This window comes from Pseudonaja textilis, chromosome 2 (genome assembly GCF_049901715.1).
Source record: "Pseudonaja textilis isolate UNSWEBS1 chromosome 2, rPseTex1.2, whole genome shotgun sequence".
Classification (NCBI taxonomy): domain Eukaryota; kingdom Metazoa; phylum Chordata; class Lepidosauria; order Squamata; family Elapidae; genus Pseudonaja; species Pseudonaja textilis.
Genome location: NC_141991.1, coordinates 242,146,392 through 242,164,670, shown reverse-complemented (window position 1 = coordinate 242,164,670; position 18,279 = coordinate 242,146,392). Strand labels below are relative to the sequence as shown.

Here is an 18,279-nt window from a genome sequence, read left to right as displayed (position 1 = left end):
GTCAAGCAGAAAACAGTATCCTAATCAAGGATCTACCTAGGAGAAAAACACAGCCCCACCAACATTGGCAACATTCTGAAAACGACATTGGAGAGAGAGAGAAGAAATTGTCATGGTTCAGAAGACGTATTGCAAAAACTGAGAATGTTTATGATGAGCAAAGAATTCAGAAAAGGATATGCTGGTCTGAATTTCTTTATTTGTAAATAAAGATGTCTAGACATCCTTATTGGTATGCCACCAATTATAAGATAGGTGTGCCACTCATCTCATCCAGAGGCAACTTAGGAACCAGGGTTTGTATAGTTTTTCAGATCTATGAAAAGGCCCCAAAGTAAATTTAGTATGAAAAAAAAAATCATATTGGTGTTATATTGCAGATAAGTATATTATTTCAGCCCTAAGTAATTGCTAATAGTGTTTTATTCTCTTTTTTTAATTTTGTGAATGGCACATGGTGATGATATCATTTGTGTTTCTTTAAAAAAAAACAAAATGATTTTACAACCTCTCGATTCAGAATTTCAGAAATTTGGATACAGCAGAATAGAGCAGATGTTTTAATTATTAAGCCTACCACTTTAGTGCAGAAGAGCATTTTATGATTATGCTACAAAATGAGCTAAATCAAACTCAGTATTTTAGGAGCAGGCTTAATATGTTTAAGATTGGAGTTTTTCATAATATTCAGGCTTCATTTCCTTTTTGAAAAGCTTATATTATGAATGCATCTTAATTTAAAAATAGTCTTTTGAGGCACAACTTGGACTGTCTGTAATATCACAAATGCATTAAGGTATTTCTGAGGTAGTTTTTAATACTTTCAGATACTTAAACTGATAAATTAAATGCCTTGTGATAATATTATAGATAACAAGGTTAACTTGATCAAGAGTATTATTTTGTAGCCCCTGGGCTAATTTCAGGCAGCCTTGCCCTGCTTGAAGCCCCATGCAAAGGACAACTTGACATTTGAGAAATATGGTAAGAGCATCTGGACGTGTTCTAAACATCCATTTATTAGAGAGGGGAAAAATAAAGAGATTTTAAAGAACAAACATGGATTTTCACTTTTGGATCTGGCCATACCCTGCTTGCTTCAGTTGAGCTCCTATAATACAATCCTTCAACAGATTAAGAATAAATTCACACTGGGTTGTGAGGGAACTAGAACACTTCAGCACCAAAATCTGAGTGAAAAATGTATTTATTTGTGTGTTCATTTGTTTATTATTTATACATACATACATATATCTCAGTGCAGTGAACATATCCAACACACATTCCTCTTCCTATTTTCCCACAGCAATAACTCTGTGTGATGAGTTGGGCTGAGAAGAGAGATTGGTGCCAAGGTCATCCAGTTGGCTTTCATAGCTAAGGCAGGACTAGAACTCATGGTCAGCCACTTTCCAGCCTGTTGCCTAGACCAAACTTTCTCAAAATCAATCTGAAATTAATTCGAATGATCTTTATCATGCACTCATGATATACAGAAGAGGTTGATTGATAACTGATACTTTTAGCATTCTTCCAATCTTAAAAGAATGTTTTAAGGGTATTAATCACTCATTAGAGTTAATGAGACTGAACATTTCTGATATCTTTTTTTTTTTTGCAAGACGGATAAGGACCCAATAAATGGGAATAGTTTTTCCTGAGTAATCCATCCAGTGTAACTCTAGCAGATGGTAAACCAGATAAATTCAGGTTTATATTGAAGATTATAGCACTATCCAATAGAGGAAAAATATTACCCCTGTCTTTATTGTCTCTATATATGGCTTCACCAAGCTCATTTGCTGCAGATGCTTCTCCCATGTCCATGTTCCAAGATTTCCATTTGGCCCAGTATTGTAATCCTTAATGGTTGACCTATTTGAAATCCCTCTCAGTTTTCAAATTAGAGAAGATCCTTTTCTTTTCTACAAGGAAGGTCAAAAGCTTTCAATTGCCTCTTAAATTGTATTACATGACAGTTTTCCTCCTGTAACTATATTAACAATAAAAATGTTTGTGCAGAAATTCACAGAAAATGTACCATATTTAATGTCATTAATTTGAAAGCTGTCTCCGTGTAACGGTCCTGATACGTTGATTAATGCACAATGTCTGCTTCGCTGTAGCAGTAATTTTATTTAATGTAATTACTGGTTGGTTAGTTAGATTTATATCACCCTTTCCTCAACGACTTCAAGGAGGCACACGTAGCATTTCTTTTTTCTTTTCTCTGCCACAGTGAGGAGGACGGGCTGACAGAAGTTGCCAGGCCCAGAGTCATCTTGTGAACTTCTCTGGTTAAAAAGGCAGATTAGAAACTTAAATCTCGACAGTTCTGGTCCAAAATACAGGTCGTCCTCACCTTACAACAGTTCATTTAGTGACCATTTGAAGTTACATCCCTGAAAAAGTGTGACTTGTGACCATTTTTCACATTTGCATCTGTTACAGCATCCTCTGGTCAAAAATTCAGATGCTTGGCAACTGGCTGGTAGCCAAGCATCCATCTCAGTCATCCAGGTCAAGGTGCTTTTAAAAAAGGCAACTGGACTTTGTTTTTCCTTGAAATCATTTTGCTTCTCGTCCAAGAAGCTTCTTCAGTTCTGACTGAATGGTGGACGATGGAAGGATTTATATTCCTGGCAGTCATCTGGCCGCATATAACACTGAGTGAATAAAAGATATAAAGAAGGACTAATTTGAATTTATATGAGGAGGCTGTGGCAGATATCGGAAGTAGACAGGTCAGGAGAGCTGCTATATTTTCTTAAAAGCGTGGAGTTGCATAGTGGGAAGAGGAAAGGGACAAGAAAGATTTTCTCTTGGAAAAGTGGAGGAAAGAGAACAGGCTTTCTTGCTTGAAGCTTCTGTCTGCTGTAATGAAGAACACAATACATAATAAAGCCAACAAAATAAATGGCATGTACATATATCATGCAAAGAAATAGCAGTATTTACCTAGACAGGAAAACAACTGAATAAAAGGACAATTTAAATTAGAGAGATTGGTATGATTTTGAATTATTTTCTTTTCAATTTAACTATTTTATCTTTGTTTTACTGCTGGCCTTCTTGCATGGCCTATGTGCCAAAAGAAGACTAAAAAAAATCATATCACAAATAAATCAAGAAAACCATTTGAGAACCTAGGTGGAAATATACATGGGTAAAATTTAGAGCACGAGGCCTTCAAAATTTTCAGCAGCTGTTGGTCGTGCTGTATTTAATGTAGGAAAGATCAGAGATTATCCTGTTTTTCAGGATAATTTATTCGGGTTTCAGGATAATTTATTCGGGTTTCGGGATAATTTATTCTAAAACCAGCCTTTCATTTTACAGTGCATCACACGTAGCCATGGTGCCGCCTTTTCCTTTCCCAGAATCCTTTGGGACCCAGTTTGCCAAACATCTATTCAGCTTCTTGGAACTCAAACACGGGGTTAAGGTGTTTGAGTTCCTATCAAGAAGCTGAAGAGATTTTGTTTTTTGTCACAAAGGATTCTGGGAAATGAGAAGATGGCACCATGGTGGTGTGATGCATTGTAAAATAAAAGCTTGGTTTTTTAGAACTTCCTTTACCTACCCAAACATGGTAAAACAACAACAACCAAAAACCCCTTTGGAAAACTACAGAATGAATGATGGTATTGTTAACATATTGAAATAATACAATGGTGTAATTAATGATTAGCAGTGAAATAATAAAATTAATAATAATATAAATATTAATAATAAAATGAGTAATTAGATAATGAAAGAATATATTTTAATATAAGCATGTGTATTAATAGTGGAATTACATGGATTAGATGAATGGAAAGAATATAAATAGATCTACCTTATATGTTTAAATGATATTGCAGTTGGTATAAGAATTGTACATTGAAACACTGAACAATGAAAGAATGAAGGATGAAACTTTAATATATACAGATGTGAAGACTTAAAAAAGGAAAATATGAATAACAGAGCAGTGAAAGATGGAAGATAGAAAAGAAATGTCTTTGAATATTACGGTGACATGAATAAAAGTTAGAATAGAAATAAGAGGGGAACAATAATATATATATATTAATATAACAAGATATAATAAAAAGAGGGAGGTTTAGAAATTGAATGGCGGTAGTATTAGATATGTTTAAACAATATGAAACAATGAAAATGAAATGTAATAACTATGAGTAATAATATGTTTATTTGTACTAAAACGTATGATATCCAGGTATCACATTGTTCACAAATTGATATGTATAAGCAACATAAAACAAAAAATACAACCAAACCCTCCTCAACCCCGCCATTTTACATCTTGTCCACAGTCCAATCAGATCTCACTTTTTCCTTGTTCTGATGTCCAATTCAGGTTCTACATGGTCAGCTATTACGAGCGGAGTCATCGAATAGCAGTTGGATCTCGCCATGGTTCAGTGGCCCTCTATGACATCCGGACTGGAAAATGTCAGGTAAATAAATCATCATGATCCTCTCTCTTTAAACTGCAGAAGTATTGAAAGGAAAGTGACTCGCTCTGCACCAGTTGACATGCTGAGTCGCTGGAACGTTATGGATAATGCTAAGGGGAATCAATAGTTTAATGAAGGACTCAATGTATATACAGTCTCACTGTTTTTGTTTGCTTGTAACTGAATAGTGAGTGCAGATGGGTTAATAATAGCTGTCCAGCACACACACACACACACACGGAAACACACGGACACACACACGGACACATGCACACACACAAACACACACACACACCACAAACTTCTCACACAGTGCTCAGTTTTTCCCTACATCAGTTTTTGTGTTGCATATCTGCGAATGGCTTCCTGGGAATCATTTACTGAGATGTTTTCTTTTTTAAATACAAATTCCATTCTCAACATTGAGAGTCACTAAAGAGATCAGTGATAGTTGTCACCAAAGTAAGTCAAATAAGATGCAGTCGCAAAAACATTTACTAAAACCTCTGAGTAATCATATTTGAGAATGGGCTATAAAGATTCTTAATTGGGTCAAAGCTCTCTAGGGCTTTCCACAAATGCATGAACAGAAAAGGTACCTAATCTTATGAGACATGTGCTGACATTATCACATTGCCAGGAACCATGATTCAAAAAAGTCCTGGGGCTTATTTTTCCCAGTGTTTTCTAGGCATTTTAATCCTGACATGTCTGTATCTATCTAAACCAAGTTTGGACTCTTGCAGCTGCAATGGTTAATAATGTCTAATTATTAATTATATTTGGTGCGTGGTACATAACCACAATCTCAGCTTTGTTTAAAAATGCAGCTTTAATCTTCGGTACATTTTCTTTGTTTCACTAATTTCTTAAATTAACTAGTAAACTGAACGAATGTTCCATTTGTTTTAAAATATAGATCTCTGATCCTCCAAAGAACCATCGTTTTTTGTTTTTTTTAAAAAAAACCCTAATCTGGACAGCCTAGAGAAGTTTATTCACAGTTTAACTAATTACATCTCTTGAATGGTGCAATTTTGTTAAAGAAATACAATTGATGGGCTGGTAAACTATTGAAATACAGTTTCGTGTTCAGATATAGCAAGCATCAATCTCTAGTCTAGTTATTAATCGTCAAGTGTCAACTAATTTCATAAGTCTCCTTAATATCGGCAGTTTCCTTACTCCTAAATTAAACAAATTAGTCTCTTACTGAAAGATTATATAATTTAATTGGTGCAGTTTCAATTCCTGTTTCTCAAAATGTGCATAATATTAGTTGGTGTTCAAAGGGAAGACCTGATGTATTTTCGTGGGAACTTTCCATTCACATTTTGTACATCTTTTGTTTTCTGTGCTTTGTTCTCCTTACCAACCAAAAAAAAAATGTTTTTAATTCTTTGTTGGTTCTCGGTTTTGATTCTATATCTCGCTTTTTAATAATTTATTTGCTAATGTATCCATAGGGTAGACATATAGAATTCTGCTTTGACCACCGGTGCTAGAAAAATGGCTCCACATAATAGATTTCAAAATTTGTCTAAGTTAAAAATGGGTAATGAAGGTTAAAAGAGTATTCTTACCTAAATGACAAAAAAAGAGCTGAATCTAGCAAGAAAATCTTCTTTCTGGCTTGCTTTGCCTTTTGTTTAATAGACATGCTTGGATATCTGCTCTTTCTCCTCTTCCAGTAGTCCTCTGGTATGCATCCTGTGGATTAACCTCAGCTGGTTTAAAAATATACCAACGTTTTGTTTCACGTGCATCTATTGTTAAATTAGTTCAACTAAACCAAGGCCATGATCATAGAAAACAGAGTTGGAAGGGACCTTGAAGCAGGGGTAGGATTCAAATTTTTTAACAACTGGTTCTGTGGGTGTGGCTTAGTTGGTGGGCGTGGCTTGGTGGTCATGTGACTGGGTGGATGTGGCTTGGTGGTCATGTTATTGGCTGGGTGTGGCCAACTCAATATCAGTCACATTGAGGCACGCATCTCCTCACCTGGCCTCTCATGACTGTGGGGATGCTGCAACAGTCGTAAGTATGAAAAATGGTCATAAGACCCTTTTTTCAGTGCCATTGTAACTTTGAATGGTCACTCCACACAAGCAAAGTACCAGCAAAGGAGGGGGGAAAAATTCCGGAGACGTTCTTGAGACAGGAAGTCTAGTCCTGCCAAGAAGGGTTAATGGAGAGGCAGATTCTGTAAGCAACACCAGAATATTTCCTTCCTGCCTTCCTTACAGGATTAGGCCACTAATTTCTTCTAAGAACAGGTTCTCCGAACTGCTTAGAATGTTAACAAGCAGTTCTAGTGAATAGGTGTGAACTGCCACCCCTGCCTTGGAGGTCATCTAGTCCAACCCCCTGCTCGAGCAGGAGAGTCTATTCCAAATATTAGCCAATACCTAGGATAAAACTTACAGCCTCCTGATTGTGAGGCAAGCGCTCCACAGATGTGGCTATACCATTTATGAGAACAATTCGGTTTAATGTAGTTGATGATTCTCCAGTGACAGGAATATGTTGCAAAGAAAAATACCCCTTTTTTAAGCAACCTTCAGTGTTGACAGTTATTACACATGCCATAGGTTCGCCATCACAGACCTAAAGATTCAGTCCACTTCTTTGGATATGCTTGACCCTCAAGGTTAAATCTTCTCTAAGGGAATGTTCAGAGACATTTGATATTCATACATTTACAGTTATTTAATGTTCTTTCTTTCTTTATACATTTATTTATAAATTATTTATATGTTTACAAAGTTATTTAATATTCTTAATAGGGACATTTTTTTGCTTCTTATGGACGGGTATTACATTTTTACTAATGTGTTTTATCTCATATTTTGAAAAAACACGAAGAATTAGAAGAGGACACAGCATATAAATGTTGGCAAATCTATAAAAATATTCATTTCCATGAACCAGGATCCAAGAGGTCATTTTAGCGATGCCAGCAAAAGGTTTATCCTAAGCGCAAAGAAAGGTGGAAGTAAGGAATTGCTGCTCACTGAATGAAAAACTGAAAGGATATTACAGTTATAATGAAGCAGGGAAACAAATTACATTGATGGGTTTTAGTAGCAGGGACAGACAATGTACCACACAAAGACGGGAGGAGATATTACTGAAGAAATTTCAAGGATAAAAGGGAAGAAGGAGATACAGCATATTTATTGCAAATTAGAACCTATTGGAAACTACTATGCATTTTGTTTAGTTGCAATTACTTGGAAACCTACTAAGGGTTTTGTGTTTGCTGCTGGAATATGTGGACAATTACATTCAAAAATGGATATATTCGGGCCAGTACAGACCAGCCTGTTGTACTGTAAATGAGGTGAAAAGGATCAGAATTGTATTCTGCCAACTATCATTTGTAAGTACAATTTAACCTGGAGAGATTTTCCTACCATTTTCTGAAAAACCATCTTAAAAAGAAGAAAGGAAGGGCAGATATTTTATAGTAAGTAGAAATGGCACATTATTAAAACGAAAAAAAATCAAGAGTTAGAAGACTAAACTGCACATATCTGTAAGTTGGTGGTTGTATTTGAATTTTGAGGAAGCTCACTGTAGAAGAATAAGATTTATTTGGCTTCTAAAACAATCACAGATAAATAACTTTTCAACAGAATACAAGGCAAAAGTGAGGTTAGAGCCCCAAAATATACATTCATCTATTTTAGCCTTTTTTTCTTTTGTTTTAGCCAAATCCCATTTCACAGGAAGGCAAACTGTTGAATCTAAAACATGAGTAACTTATCTGAATGTGGCTATAAATACTACCTGAAAGAAAATTACCCTATATTTCAAACAATTTGTTTGAAAACCTTAAACAATAAATAGTCATGGAAGCCATCCACAATGATGGATTTTCAAGGATTTATTAAATATATTGTTCAGTAGTAGTGGTGGTGGCTGTTGTAGTAGTAAATATAATTATATTCATTTTGAATCACATTTTCTTTGTTCTACTAAACTTTTAGTATTGCAAACAAAATTTAAAACCAGTACCAATATAGCAAACATTGGAATGGAATGGAATGGAATGGAATGGAATGGAATGGAATGGAATGGAATAGAATAGAATAGAATAGAATAGAATAGAATAGAATAGAATAGAATAGAATAGAATAGAATAGAATTATTTATTGGCCAAGTGTGATTGGACATACAAGGAATTTGTCTTGGTGCATATGCTCTCAGTCTATATAAAAGAAAAGATACATTCGTCAAGAGTCAAGAATCATAAGATACAACACTTAATAATAGTCATAGGGTACAATAAGCAATCAAATCATACTAGGAAACAGTCAACATTCATTCTAGCAAACATTAAAGATAATTTAGAAATGTATCACAACCAAATATCATAGTGATTGTAAACTAATGTAATTTTAACAACAGAATAGACACATTTATGGAGGAAAATCTGAGTACCGCCTTACTGGACTTTATATAATGAATTCCTCTCATAAACTTCATCCAGGATGATAACTGGCCTAATAATTAAACAAAAGATCCATATTCAAGAACTTCCACTGAGTCTCAAATGCTAGAGATCAACTGGGTAGAAGGGAATTCTTTCTCTGCTCTCTGTTGAAATAGGATCCTAATCTGACTGATTAGAGCATGGATCCTGCTATAAGTTTATTTGGAATTCAACAAAACATAGTATTGCATTTGGAAAATTCTTTCCATTTCATTTCGAATCCCCTTTGTAACCTAAACTCCTTTATTTTTAATGCCATCGATGCTGGAAATGTTAATTAGAAAACTTACTCATTTTCTTTTCTCATTCATAATTGGGAAAATGGCGATTATCACAGTCATTTAACTTTTTAAACTCTTCCTGTTAGAAAATACGCAGTGCCGCTCCAAAAGGAAAAATTTAATTCGCAGAACCCCTCATTACAAGTACCACCGGCTGCTTCTGATTTAAAACAGAGTCTTACAAAATGAGAATATGATGTTGTAGAAGCCTAGATGGGCCTTTTATGTCATATAAATATAAGGACTATACAATCAGGGATGTGTTCTCTAGTGTCCAGGATGGCAATAACAATCCTTTAAAGGAGGCCATAAGCACAATAGCCCCATCCTACTTCTGTTGTCCAGCAACACACATGTCAGGTCATACTGTCTATATCCCATCCTAGTTCTGCCTGGATGCCCACTGATGCTGAAAAAAACCAAGCCAGGTGAAAGATTTGTGTGTCAAATAAATTGAATGCACTGGACACATCATATATGACACTTTTAAAAAAAAATTGTGCAGACGTGACCTCCTTCAGTGTCCCCATACTCCCAACCTGAGCCGACAATGAATCAATGCTACGTGTTGAAATGAATGGTGTGACACACTTGGGAAAGCTTTTCCTTAATGGCTTGCTCAGCACTTTGTTGTTAGTTGGCAGCACAGATCAGTTTGACCCAATTTGTAACTCTAGATGTGGAAGCATGATTTATTCCTTTTAAAATGACCACTTATACTTCTTGGAATTGCCTTCCTGCATATTTTGATCTGCTCCAGCTGCTTAAGATCTTGCCACGTGCACCATTATCAGTTTTAGTTTCTACTGTAGTTCTTCCTGCTCTTAATAGTGTGTGTGGGGAGGGGTGTTCGCCTTTTGTTCCTTGTGGCCCTTGTTTGTGAATGAATTAGAGGACAGATTTTCACCTTCCTCCATTCAGAATATGCACCTCTATAAAAATGTCTCAAGTTGCCAACTGAGTTGTAATCGTATCTTGCCTTTTAAAAAACAACAACCAAAAATACTGATTTTTTTTTTTGGTAAAAGTGATTCCCCATTCTTCCCTTGCTTAAATTGTTCATCAGGTATAGCGTCACTAGAAAACTTATCCATTTATTCAGTGTAACCCATTTCTTTTCTTTTGAAAAAACAAAATCTGATAGGATCAGGTGGATGTTGAAACAAAATGGTTCAGATTCCTTTCACCGAGCCCTGTTCTGTGGAAACCATAAGACGTATTATTTTTTATATGTATTTATGAAATGAATGTAGCATCCCAATTCAAGTGGAGTTCAGTCCACAGAACCTTCTGTGAGGAAAGAGCTGAATTCTCACACCGAAGGCCATTGCTGAGGCCAACATCTGGCATGCTCAGCCAGTTTCCAGACTCTGCTGCTGATTCTAGCCAATCATTTTTCAATTCTGCAATTTAAATCTAGTGTCCAACACGGTTTCTTACAAAACTCCAAGGGTAAATCAAAAACCAGAAAGTATTGGTTTCCTTTCACTTTAACTAGAAAAGTGAGATTCAAGAGTTGGTTTATTATGGCTGGGTACAAATCTAATAAATTAGGCAGCAGTAGTTTATAGAAAAATGAGTGACTTTAGATTATAACTTTTTCTCTTCTGTTCATAAATTGTTACTTCTCATAATGGAATCTTTTGAATTTGTTTTAGGATATGAGAGTGTTTGGGGATGAGAGAATGAGAGGTCCAAGCTTCAATTAAATAGGATGCACACACCTATATATTTCTTCTTTCACTTCATAAGAATATAGCACCTCATAAAAAAATAAGCAATAGACTTGTTGAAAATTATATTACAAAAGCAAAGCCTGAAAGAATTAAGGCTATTTTTGGTTTATGTTTTACTTAGTAATATAATTGAAGAAGACATAATTTTAAAAAGCAGTTTTGAAGGGTAATGGGCATTAATCATAGTTCTAGTTAACATTTAGAGTTCTCCATATATTCCTGTCGTGCAGAAAGCATTAATTCCTATATTAATTTTTCATATACAGTCCTCAAAATCATATCAAGTGGTAAGCTGACAATATGTTTTTAATTAGCTACATTGCTTTTGTGATTTTTCTCGTGATATGCCAAATACAGTGTCCCCAAAAAGCAGCAGTATTTCAAGAATATGAAGAAGCAAGGTAGTTAGCAAGCTTTGTTTGTTTGAATGAGAAAAGAAAATAGATACTTTCAATCAAAATTTTCTGAAACAGGCTAGTTTTATATGCTTTAATTGAATGGGGCCACATAGTAGAGACTGCATTTGATGATTAAATCTTTGATGGAATAAAGAACCAACTTTGCTCCGAAATGTAATACATTAACAATATTTCCAATATGTTGTTTTACTGAAAAAATAATTAACTTCAACTATTTAAAAGCTTGGTATTTTTATATATTTTTACACACACACAAAATATTGCCCCTGGCAACTATAATATACATTTCAATATCATCCCAATAACTTAAATCATTTGTTTTGTAGCATATTGTACATACTTGTCCCCAAATGTAAAGCTGTTATGACCAACATAATTACAAAACCAATTGATTTTTGACTTCATTTTCACTCTTTAATTCCAAAGACTTAAATGATCCTGATTACTTGGTTGGAATCGAGGCAGAAAGATGCAGCTGACAAAAGAGAAGCTCTTTATAATGCTTTCAAGAGGCAAACTGGTATCACACACTAAGTATTCAGAGTACACACCATTTTGTGTCTTACAGCCATCACTCATTATTAAGGTCTGTTTAAGGTCTGTACTTTAGGGCTTCCCCCCTCCTTTTTCTTCTAAAAACAGCTATATACAGTACAGTGCTTTTAATGGCAACTACTTTTATTTTGCTACTGCTTTGTGCTTGCTGTAGATGAAGTTAGAATTCATTTCATTTTTAGGGTTCTTTCTTATAGTGGTGGGTAGTGTATTGTGGGAAGTAGAACAAGGCAGTGTCCTTCCCATGGCTGTATTGATTTGCCCTTCAGCTGTTTGCATAGAGAACCTAAAGCCTTGTTGTTGATTATCCACACAATGTCTCTGTGAACATTATTGACCCATTGCTGCTTACTGCCTGTGGCTCTTGATTTTTCACACCGTCTCCATGACACTCATAATAAAACATACTATCTTATTGCTACTCAGCTCTGGAAAGCAACTGATGTTGGCTTTAGTACAACTGCTGCATTTCTGGATAACGTTTATTATATGTTGGACAGAGACCTATATGCTTTAAGATTTTGTGCATTGTGAAGGCCTTGAGCAGATGTCTACAATTTAGAACAAAAATGTTATTTTTAAAGAATTGGCAAATTGTGCAACTGAAAATGAACAGGACAGTAAGCATAACTGAGAGATATAGCAATGCCCCACTGCAGTCATTTAAAAAATGGTTAGCATTATTGAATGAATCATCATGCGCTTTGTCTTTCATTAAATAGTTATCACAGTCTTCATCGTTGTTGCTATTTTAAATTTGCCCTCCAATTTATGCAGTGAGGTGTTTGTGTGTATGCACACACACATACTTGCAATATTCATTCTGTAAACTTGGATTAATTCATAGAGGTTTTTAGAAATAGTTTAGGAGCAAGAGGTTTGGTACAGATACCTTTCTAAGATATGTAAGAAATGTATTTGTATGCTTCTGCAAAAATTGCTTCAGTCAGTTCCTTACAATGAGATGGAGATATTGTTCCCATCTCTTAGTTTTAAAAGGGAGGGATTGAATTATATCAGTTTAAATTAATTCCAAGTTTATTGATGAGAGATTAAAAATTTTGAGTTACTAGAATAAATAACAAAACTTCTTTAAAAATTAAATATTCTTATTGGCACTTAAATGTGTTTTTAAATCTTGAGGTTTGCAAAAATAATTTATTAGTGGCAATGTGGCCATGAGAAACATATTTGTTAGTATTTCACATGAATAATAACAGATAACTTGTGCATTAACAAAGGAAACCTGTTTTTAGAAAGTATTGGAAATATAGAAAATAGATAATTCTTTCTCAGAGTAATTAGTTTTGATCAAAAAAATAGTATGTTATGAACAATTAAATGTACTAGTTAATATGAGTCTGTTCATAGTTGAAATTTTGGTTTGACAGAGGTGAAGGTTGTAAAATGAAAAATTATTTGTAAGAGAGGAAGATAGAGTGCGGACACAGGTAGTTTGTCTTAACCAAAATCATAGTTTGCAAGGATTTAGTGTTTTATTTATCAAGAATTCTTTAATATCAGCTGTTCTAAGAATTATAGATCATATGTATTTGCCTATGTAATGTCAACTCTTTCTGAATTTACAACCTGATTACATAGTGCTGCATTCAGTGTTGTTTTTTTAAAGAAAAATCATGTAAACCTAAAATATGCTTGTTAAACTTCCCTTCTAATATTTTATCTATTTTTTAACTACAGAGAATCTACAGGGGAATGTGTGTGTGTGTGTGTGTGTGTGTTCTTTACAATGCGTTGTAAGTTCTAAAACCATTTCCAATAAGGTTGAAGAAAAACATCTGCATGACTAGATTTTGGCCCATTTCAAAATGGCTTCAAATCAAGTTTCTTTGTTTAATTAGATTTTTATCCTGCTTTTATTACTTTATAAGTAGCCAAAGGCAGCAAGCATATCTAACTAGGACTTTTTGTTGGTTGTTGTTTTTCAAAATGGTATCCTTTTGAATTGCTTGAGAAACTTTGGAGTAGGAAGTAATTCAAAGTGGTTCCTTGTTTTTCTTAAAGGTAGAATGCAGATGGTGCCACTCTGAGACTATTGTTGAAGAAAACAGGGGGAAATGATTTGGGTCCCTCAGATTCTATTCTATTTTCAGGACTTTTTGATAGTGCTTTGATACATGCAACTGATCAAAAGAGATTGTAGGAAATCCTACTAGGTGTTGTCGGTGTGCTGATGATACCTAAATCTGATTTCTGTCATATATTTAGGGAATGGTGTCTGACTGTATTCTGCCCACTTAATAAAGGATTAGATAAGAGATTATCTGTATGCAGAGAGATGGTAAATCTCCAAACAATGGGGTGATTTGGATTGTCCCCAAAAGAGCATTACTATTTGGATTTCTTGAGTGGGACATTTGCCAGGAACAATTTTAACCGTGTCAGCCTTGGCAAGAAATTGCAAAACTACAAGATTTTGATAAATAGGCTTATTCTGGCAAAATGAATAAGGCCATCACATATTACATCAACTGTAGTGTATCAAGCACAACACAAGCTCTATTTATAGAGACACCAATGTTCAAATTCTTGTGTGTTCTTCTCCCACTTAAGCAATGTATGGAACTATAGGTCATTGTCTACCCGTCTCTCTTTTTTTGCTCACAGACTGATTTGGTATCAAGCTGCTTTCTTGTGATAGTGTAAGAACTTTGCTTTCCCAATCTTCTTGATTTAGTATACAAGAAAAAATAATAATAACACAAACTGATAATCTCCAGATCTGATTACTATAATTGTAATTAGTTTCCTATGTGTCTCATTCCAGAAGTTTCAATGACAATACACTGAGCGTAGATTGATCACATTGGCCTCTGGAAGATCTTAAAGGGGTCACGTTGTACATCTGCCAAAAATATACATGCTTTTGTCTTTTGGTTTCTGGATGAAACAATTAGCGCAATTTTTAAAATCTTCAAAGCCACAAAATGTAATGCAACCTCTGAGGGAATGCCTCTTTCTATATGACTCTCCCTCTTAATGACACCACTGTGAAAATTTGGGTTCATTTACTACCAGTCTGAGCACATCTGTAGTCTTTTTAAAAAAATCCCTGACTGGCTTTTATTTATTTGTTTATTTGGTTAATTAATTAATATGCTGTCCCTCTCACTATCAATATAAATCCATTTGTTTGCTTTTATTTTTATTTATTTAATAGATTAATGGACCTCCCATCACTCTTGGCTATTTTCACTTTCTTTGGTTTTATTTTTTATTATAAACCACAGAGAAATCTCAATATCATAACTGCCTGGATTCTAACTTTTAGGCATATTGCTTAAACCCATTGATAGTATTAAAACACTATGACATTGTTTTTGGGGGTTATTAATCCCGACCAAAATCCCATCAACACCAAAATACTTTGCAGTGTGGTTTATTATTGTGTTGATAGAGCTCTTCTTAGTCCTGTATGTACAAAGAATGCTGTTCAGTCAAATGATGCAATTCCTGAACGTCCAGCTTCACTTATATGCATGGTGGGCTGCTTCTTCTCAGTCATAGTTATCAGGTATTGTAAAGGTTAAACCTTATCATCTGCACACACACACACACACACACACACACACACACAGAAAGGTTGAGGTTTCATCAAAAACTTCCATCCTCACAACCTGTCGGCCACAATTTGATTATTATTATTGATTATTTCACAGGCTTTCACTCACTCTCTGCCACCGTGGCCTGCCTTGATATACAGATAGGGCTGCAGTCCAGTTAAAATAAGACTCCATCTTGATAATGGACTGCGATGAGATATTGTTGTTTGATAAAGATAATTGATGTTTCGCTGTGAATTGGAAAGCAGTTCCAAGTGAGCGTGTTCCATCTGCAAATAAGAAAAGACTTTACAGAACATTAACAAAAGGCCTAGATTTTTGACAGACAAATGTTCTGTGTGCTCAGAAGCATTTTTGATGCTGAGGATGTAGGGGAGGTCTATCTATTTGTGCTCTTGAATGTTTTTCTCCTGCACCCCTTTTTGCTTAAACCTTAGATTAGGAGAATTCATTTTTGCCCACAAAGGCTGCCTTAATGTTTTCTTAAGTGCACATTAAATTTCCTTTCGCAAAACCATTGACTGAACAAAATGATTAAGTGTGGGAATTTCCACATCACTTATCAGCTGATGCGTTCTTCTATAGAACATAATTACTGCTAAGTGATTATATGCTCTTTTGTTGGTCATGTCTATTTTCAGCTGCTAGATTTAAGTTGATTAAGGTATCAGTAGTCTTGGGTGGTGTTCATCTGATTTTTTTTTTACTCTTGTTATCACCTTCATAAACCCTAATTAAGCAATAAGGCTTGACAGAGAGTAGGGTTATCATCAGATAATGGCACCCCAAGTGTGTTCAGAGGCACAAGGTTCAGCTGAGTGCCTTTAATCCTCCAGGGGTGTGATTATCTCATGATAAACATACAGCATCACAGCTACTGATATTATTGCAACATGCTTGTGGACTTCAGCTTAGGACTGAGATGCAAAATCCCTGTATTATTTTAATTTTTTTTCTTGGTACGTGTTAATAGATCAATGATTGTAGGCTTTGGTGCCTTTTACATAAACAATTTATTTATGAATTTAAGAGTAACATGTTTGTTTGTGTCATGTATCTGTGGTCAAGGTTTTTGCTAAACGCTTTGACACAAATTCTGCAGTTCTCATTAATATTTTTCTCTCTTTTTGTGTTTGACTTTCTCTCTCTCTCCATACAAAGTGAGAGAGAGAGAGATCCTTTTCATCATTCAGTATAAAAGAAAACCAAATCTAGTTCAAATAAAAAAAAATTACTGCTGTAATGAACTGACCACATGGATATGTGCCTTTATTTTCTACTTACATTAGCAATAACTGCTTGTTGTTGTTTTCTTGTCAAGGAATCATATATTTTTTTAAAAAAATAGTTGCTGGATTGAGTACTCAATAAATTTTGTAAATAAATCTAGTGAAAACTGGGGGATAAATGCAATTGAATATGTCTTTTTTTCCCCCAGTAGTGGCATTAAACAGAACTCTCAAACTCAAATCTCAGTGGGTGCTAATAATCAAGTTTGTAAAACATGTTTGCTTTCCTGGTAAGGCTGGTGTGATGGTAAAAAATAGCCTTGCCCCCATATCCATGTGAATTTCATTTACTACCAAACTTATAAGATGCCTCCAAATAATGTGAATTTTTTGTAAAACACTGGGAATACCCATCAAATCTTGGAAATCCACTGCTACTCAGCCTAGTCAGTAGTAAGTTAACTAGCTGTCTATTAAGAAAGGCAGCTTCTCCAAGTATATCTTCTGCACCCAATGGAGAATTTATAGGAAATTGGTATGACACTGATGAGTTCGTTGTTTTATGTGTGCTTTCCTCTGTTGGATTTTCGTCTGTGTTTACATTTTAAAATTATGACAAGCTTATTTTCTATTCTTTTAATGGATGACCTATGATATTTCTCTAGACATGACATTTGAAAGTTACAAGGGTTTTCTTCAAGGGGCTTTGGGTTCCCTTAGGAAACGGAAGTGCTTGTATTCTCTTATTTTGCTTTTCACCTTCCGAAGGTATATTTTTGCAAAGCTGTTGCAAAAGGAGCTAGATAGCCAGCTGATCCATTATATGTGTGTCTTTTGAATATATATCCAATACTTTAGGGGTGTATGTGTGTGTGTGTGTGTCTGTCTAAATATTTACACCTGCCTCTCTTGGTTTAAAGGCATATTTAAGAGGCAGGCCCAATAAATGGTTGATAATGTTGGAAGAAATATCCAAGTCCAGTTCTAAGCCAGGAGAAAGGCACTGGAGAAAACATGGAGTCTGGAGGCTGATTAGAAAGAAAGGTTCTCTTTACTGATAAAGCAGAACCACCAAACCACATGTGATTCTGGGCAGCTAACAAAATGGAGTGGAGAATGGGTGGGTTTTATACCTTCTTTGGGTTTTGTATTTGAGCTTCCAGTTCCTGTGAAAGAACATATATTCTATTGACTGTTGTCAGATTCCTATGTCGTGTAGGGATTATGTCAGGGTCATAGCTGGCTGTATAGGCAAAAGGGGAAATGCAAATCCTAGGTGCTTGTCTGAGCTAATTTTGTTAACCTTTTGTTTGTTGCTTATCTGAGTTTCTGTCTTGACTCAGCCTTAGAATAGAATAGAATATAACTTTATTACGGTCTTAGACCAGCAAGTCTTGACTCAGCCTTTCTGAATGGATTTCCAAATCTGCATTTCTAAAAGCTGGCCTCCTCAGTTTCTGCTTGGGGCAGGGAAACTGGGGCTGGTTTCTGCCTCCCTTTAGATTTTTTATTCC

The 18,279-nt window shown here is 35.1% G+C and overlaps 1 protein-coding gene across 5 annotated transcripts in view; it reads left to right on the top strand.

Annotated features, from left to right (window-relative positions):
- WDR7 (WD repeat domain 7) overlaps window positions 1-18,279 on the top strand; it is a 247,568-nt gene that overhangs the window by 203,755 nt on the left and 25,534 nt on the right. For all 5 annotated transcript variants that reach the window (XM_087927448.1, XM_026715294.2, XM_026715277.2 and 2 more), the window contains one exon: window positions 4,364-4,463. In XM_087927448.1, coding sequence (XP_087783574.1) covers window positions 4,364-4,463 — 100 coding nt within the window. The remainder of the gene's footprint in view (window positions 1-4,363; window positions 4,464-18,279) is intronic.